Raw genomic sequence first — 5,098 nt, forward strand, 5'->3', positions numbered from 1 at the left:
GAGTGTCCCAGTTCCAGCCCAGAACCCTGCTGCTCCATGGGCTGGAGGCATCATCATAGGCCTGGATGAGGTGACATGCATCTAGGCAAGCCACACGGAGGCCACTTCCTCTCAGTCACCTTTCTCTGCTTCCCACTCAGTCAGGACAGCTCCCACGTTCTTTACAGCAAGATCCTTATCTGCCCCTGCACTCTGGGAAGTTCCCACCACCCCTTGGCCCCCAAGCACCCCTCCAACACCTCTGGCAAGGTGAGAAGGAGGGAGTTTTTCCACTTGACCACTGGCTGTGGGTAACTGCCCCTTCTCCTTGCAACTCCCGCCCCTGCACAGCCTGGGAAACTCCACCTGGGGCTCATATAAGCTCGGCAGGATGGGCCAGGGCAGAGCTCTGTTTCTGCAGCTTCACCGAGGCTGTGCCAAGGAGGCCTGAGCCTGACTCCCTGAGATGAAGCTGACTCCCGTGGCCCTGGCATGCCTGCTGCTGGCCGCAGTATGGCTCCAAGAAGTGGACGGCAGGAGCAGTGAGTGGGGCTGGGGTCCCTCAGTTCTCCAGGGGCTGGGCAGGGCTCACCTTGATATTCAGGTTCCATGTCTCCACCTCTTTCCTGGGGAGGACTTGGATGGGCTGGGACCAGAGAGCGAGCGATGAGTCAGGGACAAATGCAGGGGGCTGGGAGGTTGGCTCCAGGCAAAGGAGGCGCTGCTGGTCCCAGCATGAGGGAGACCTGAGAGTTCGTTCAGCATGAGCTGGGGGGCTGGCCTGGAGGAGGCTCTGGAGTGTGGCTGCAAAGCTAGATGGGCAACAAGCTGAGGCTGAGGCCGGGCAGACGGGGGAGGGTGGTTCTGGGGTTGGCTAGCCTTAGACTCCGCCTTCTTCCTTGGTGGTGGCAAGGTGAAACCCAGGTTCCTAGGCAACTGGGGGAATCCTGACTTTGTGACCCACAGAAGAGGGGCTGCCAAGCTGGGAAGAATGGAAGTGGGAGCTGGGGACTGAGCAGAGTTGAGAACTAGGGGGGAGAGGGAAGAGAATTCTCCAGAGCTGGGGCGCTCCAGGGAGCACTCCCCTGGCAGATCAGCCAAACTGCACTCCACACCCCAAGGTGTGGTGTCTGTAGCCCTTGGGCCTGAGTTCCAGGGCAGGACCATTCCTCGCAGGGTGGAGGGGGAAGGGAGGTAGAGTTGGAGGAGCCTCTGAGAGTCGGGTCTGAATGACTTGATGGGACTTGTGGGCAGGGGTCACCCAGCTAGTTGTGGGGGACTTAAAGATGAGTTTGAGTTTGTGCTCTTGGCATGACCCCAGAACTAAAGATTTGTGCACTGTGCTGTGCTTCTCTTCCAGTGCATGTGTCCTCCTCCAACTGCTGCTTTTCCTTCGTGGAGAGAAAGATTCCCCTGAAGATGATTCACTGCTACAGAAAAACCAGCTCCACCTGCCCCTATGACGCCTTCATGTGAGTGATCACCCCGACAGCCACCCCTAAGGACTGAAGGACGCGGTGGGCCGGGAATTAGAACATCAGGCACTAGGTGGCGCTGTTCCACAAGAATACGGTTGCTAGAAACCACAGGGCCAAACTAGAATCTGCGTGCAAACCCGCGGCTGGCCGCTAGGGGGAGCTCCGTGCCCCAAGCAGATGCAGGGAGGGCAGCACCTGGAATTCCAAGATGCCAGGTTCTTGGTTCCAGTATTGTGTGCTCAGAAGAAGGAGCTGATTCAGCCCCTTCACCGGGCATTACTGTGTGGGGGAAGACCAGGGGAAGCATGATTAGGCCTTGCCTCTGGATTTGCCAACCTAGAGTGCTGGGTGAGCTTGGGCAGGTAACTGCCTATCCTTCCTTATCTCTGCACTCTTTTGCTTTCCTTAATCTATGGAGTGTAGTACAAGTGACAGCTACATCACAGGACCGAAAGTCATTAGGAATTTAACAGCAATCACTCTCACACACTATGGATCCTCTTGGGTCACATATTGGTGTTATCATGAAAATTGAGGCTTGGAGAAAGGTAGCTATATTCATGTACGTTCACCCAGACAGTAAGAGGCAGAACTGGTCGACAGACAATAGCCACACACACACACACACACACACACACACACACGCACACACACACGTGTACTATGGGACCAGATAGGTTTGCAAACACCCAAAGAAGTAGCAAGAGAGTTGTGTCATGCTTGATCCTTGGGGATCAGCACTGGGAGTCCTAACCTACAGGAGAAGGTCCAGGAAGTCAATTAACAAGCCTCCCTACCCCCATGTTGTGCAAGCCCGGGATCATTCACAGGGAGCAAACTGAGGCCTGAGGACAGGGCCTTAGGGCAGACAGCAGCAAAGATGCGGACCAGGGTCTGTGTGTGGCGCACAGCCAGTGACCAGTCTCTCTTTTGTTCTCTGCTTACAGATTCAAGATGAAAGGAGGCAGAGAAAGCTGTGCCTTGAACACGGAGGGTTGGGTCCAGGGTTACCTCAAAAAGATTAAGCCCTGCCTGCCCAAGGGGAAATGAGCCAATTGCTTTCCTAACTGGCTGTGGGCACCGTGTGCTCTCCCCCTACCCCACCCCAATCCTGTTCCCTTCCTTCTGCACACCTTCATCAGCCAGGTCCCTGAGGATCTGCCTGGATTCAATAAGCTACAGTGTTGCACTTTATTTAATCCCGGAATCCTGCACTCCTGCTCACTGGTGCCTCTTGGCTCCCAAGGCAACTTCAAGGTGCAAAACGAACTGGCACTGATGGGAAGGGACAGGGACTTCAGGGTGGGGGAGGAGGAGAGAGACATGCTGGACTTGGTACCTGGAGACCCAAGAGCAGATAAAGGACGCATTTCTCACTGACTGATTCTGTGTGTGTGTATCTATAGGTAGGTGGCTGGGGAAGGGAGGGGCATCGGCTTTGCTTCAGGCCAAGTACAGATTTTTTGCCTCCAGGATTCATGGCCGAGGGGGCACAGGGAGGCATCACTTGGGGAAGCAGGTCTCTCTCCCTCCTTGCCCAGAGGTGCAGGGGGTGATGCTACTCCGGGATCTGGCTGTGAGACCATCTGCCTGGGAGATGCTGCTGACCCCACTGTATAGATGAGGTGACAGAGGGTTGAAGAGGAACGCTCGGGGATTCCACCCGCAGCCCCAAATCTGAACTCTTTCAAGTGTCCCAGGTTGCTCCTGAAGAAAACATCACCATGAGAGATTTCAAACAGGATGTGTTTTCTGGAAAAAAATTTATCAATCTTACAGGTTCCATTGTAACGTATTTGGTAGCATCTCACACTCACAAGGCACTTTCCTATGAGTAACAATGTCCCCTGAGTCCACAGCCCTGGGAGGTGGACAGAAACCCCTGCCCAACTTCCAAGGGAGAGCCAGGGGCTCATAGACAGCTACCAAACATGCTCAAAACCTCACTGTTACAAAGAGATCCCCATTGCTCGAAATAAAGCCCAGACCAGCAAGGATGCCCAGAATAGCAAGCTTTATTGAAGACAGAACACATTTTGCATTATAAAACAGCAAGCCCTGGATTTGAAAGTTACAGGAAAACCCCGCTGGAGTATGGTTGGGAAGCTGGAGAAGTAACAGGCATTTGTCCCACTTGGGCTGGGTCTGCACGTGGATGGAATTCCAGGCCTCAGAGAGTGGTGTTTTGGTCCAGGTGCCGCATGGTATCTTGGACCCACTTTTGTTTGGGGTCAGCACAGATATTCCTGCCACGTTTGGTCTGAAAGCTATAGACAAAAAGACCCGCACAGTTAGAAGGACCCACACAGCAGGTGGGGGTGACCTCAGGATGGGTTAGGGAGGGGTGTGGGAGCAAGTGGCCCTGAGGTGGCTGCTGCTCCTGCTGGCTTTGGGAAACCATGCACGCAGGAGTTAAAGCAAAGGCAAGAGCGTGAGCAAGTGCCCAAGACCCCAGAGCCTGCAGGGCTCAGCTCCGTTGGGGGTGGGGAGGGGTGAGTAGTCAGGGTTTTCTACGTACATCACGGCCTCTTTGGGACATGCGCCGGTGACCCTCTCGTAGCTTGCCAGCCTCTTCAGGGGAATCTTCATTAGAGCAAAACTGATGCAGCACGTGGCCTGAGGTTGGCTTGTACCTTGGGAAAAAGTCACCGGGAGAAAACCTATGAGGCTGGGGAGGTTACTCTAAGCTTGGAAGCAGCAGGGGCGAGCAGAGCCTGGTAGAGAGGCTGAGGCAGGTGAGTCCACCACCTGCGGCCCAAGGTCTCTGTCCTGCCTGCCGGAAGCCAGGAGCAGCCCCAGGGAAACTCCAGGGCAGACTCTGGGCAAGCTCTGGGCATAGCCCCACATCTGCAGTTTCAGAGATGACAGGTTTTCTTCCAGCTCCTGTGACAGTGAGGCGTGCCCTCCTAACCCCAGCCCCCCACTTCCCATCCAGTTCCTGCCAACGGCCTGGGAAAAGCAGCAGAAGATGATCCAAGTGCTTGGTCCGCTGCCAGCCACAAGAGAGACTGAATGAAGAATGAAAGAGAATGAAGCTCCTGGCTACTGGGTTTGGCCTGGCCCATCCCTGGCTGTGGTGGCCATTTGGGGAGTGAACCAGGGGATGGAAGATCCTTCTGTCCAAGTGCTCCCCTCTCTCTAACTGATTCCCAAAATATATAAATAAATCACTTTTTGAAAAATGAGAGGGAGTAAGGGAGGAAGATTGGGCTCACCTGGCAGAGCCAACGCCTGAGAGCTGACGGCGGCCACTGCGAGCAGCAGGTACAGGAGCACTGCGGAGACCTGCATGTTGGAGAGCAGAGCCAAGCTCCAGCCTTGTGCCCTTTCTGGCCTTCCTCCCTGCCTTTTATGGGAAGCAGAGGGCGTGGGAGTTCTCACAAGACCTTTTCTTGGGCGTGGTCACGGTCAAGTCTTGACAGACTGCGATCTGCGGAGCTGGATTTCCTAGCAGACGCAAGAAGAAAGTTGCACACGCAGCAGCAGCACAGGCTATGTGGTTACTGCTGCCCAGACCATAAACAGCCAAAGAGGATGGCGAGGGCACAGATGGGCTGCCAGGTGCTCATCTCAGAACCCACACCAGGAGCTCTTCCAAGCTTGCCACGCCAGTGCAACAAAGGTAACCCTGGGAAGCTGCC

At 55.1% G+C, this 5,098-nt stretch overlaps 2 protein-coding genes across 2 annotated transcripts; one reads left to right on the forward strand and one right to left on the reverse strand.

Moving 5' to 3' along the window:
* Positions 1–445: 445 nt before the first annotated feature.
* CCL1 (C-C motif chemokine ligand 1) lies at positions 446–2,594 on the forward strand. Its single transcript, XM_004593999.2, has 3 exons — positions 446–521; positions 1,340–1,451; positions 2,405–2,594. The coding sequence occupies exons 1-3, from the start codon at positions 446–448 to the stop codon at positions 2,505–2,507; spliced, it is 291 nt and encodes a 96-aa protein (XP_004594056.2). The 3' UTR covers positions 2,508–2,594.
* Positions 2,595–3,454: 860 nt separating this feature from the next.
* Positions 3,455–4,831, reverse strand: LOC101518330 (C-C motif chemokine 8). Its single transcript, XM_058676354.1, has 3 exons — positions 4,673–4,831; positions 3,976–4,090; positions 3,455–3,724 (listed from the first exon to the last, which is right to left on the reverse strand). Exons 1-3 carry the CDS (start codon positions 4,746–4,748, stop codon positions 3,628–3,630), a joined length of 288 nt encoding a protein of 95 aa, XP_058532337.1. The 5' UTR covers positions 4,749–4,831; the 3' UTR covers positions 3,455–3,627.
* Positions 4,832–5,098: the final 267 nt, after the last annotated feature.

Source organism: Ochotona princeps, chromosome 17 (genome assembly GCF_030435755.1).
Source record: "Ochotona princeps isolate mOchPri1 chromosome 17, mOchPri1.hap1, whole genome shotgun sequence".
Taxonomy (NCBI): Eukaryota; Metazoa; Chordata; class Mammalia; order Lagomorpha; family Ochotonidae; genus Ochotona; species Ochotona princeps.

Bases quoted from the DNA above. Each gene is read 5' to 3' on its own strand.
- CCL1 (XM_004593999.2), top strand. From the start codon at position 446: ATGAAGCTGACTCCCGTGGCCCTGGCATGCCTGCTGCTGGCCGCAGTA. The intron at 522-1,339 runs GTGAGTGGGGCT...CTTCTCTTCCAG, and splicing joins AGAAGTGGACGGCAGGAGCA to TGCATGTGTCCTCCTCCAAC. The intron at 1,452-2,404 runs GTGAGTGATCAC...CTCTGCTTACAG, and splicing joins TGCCCCTATGACGCCTTCAT to ATTCAAGATGAAAGGAGGCA.
- LOC101518330 (XM_058676354.1), bottom strand. From the start codon at position 4,748: ATGCAGGTCTCCGCAGTGCTCCTGTACCTGCTGCTCGCAGTGGCCGCC. The intron at 4,091-4,672 runs GTGAGCCCAATC...CTTTTTCCCAAG, and splicing joins TCAGGCGTTGGCTCTGCCAG to GTACAAGCCAACCTCAGGCC. The intron at 3,725-3,975 runs GTACGTAGAAAA...TTTTGTCTATAG, and splicing joins TGTCCCAAAGAGGCCGTGAT to CTTTCAGACCAAACGTGGCA.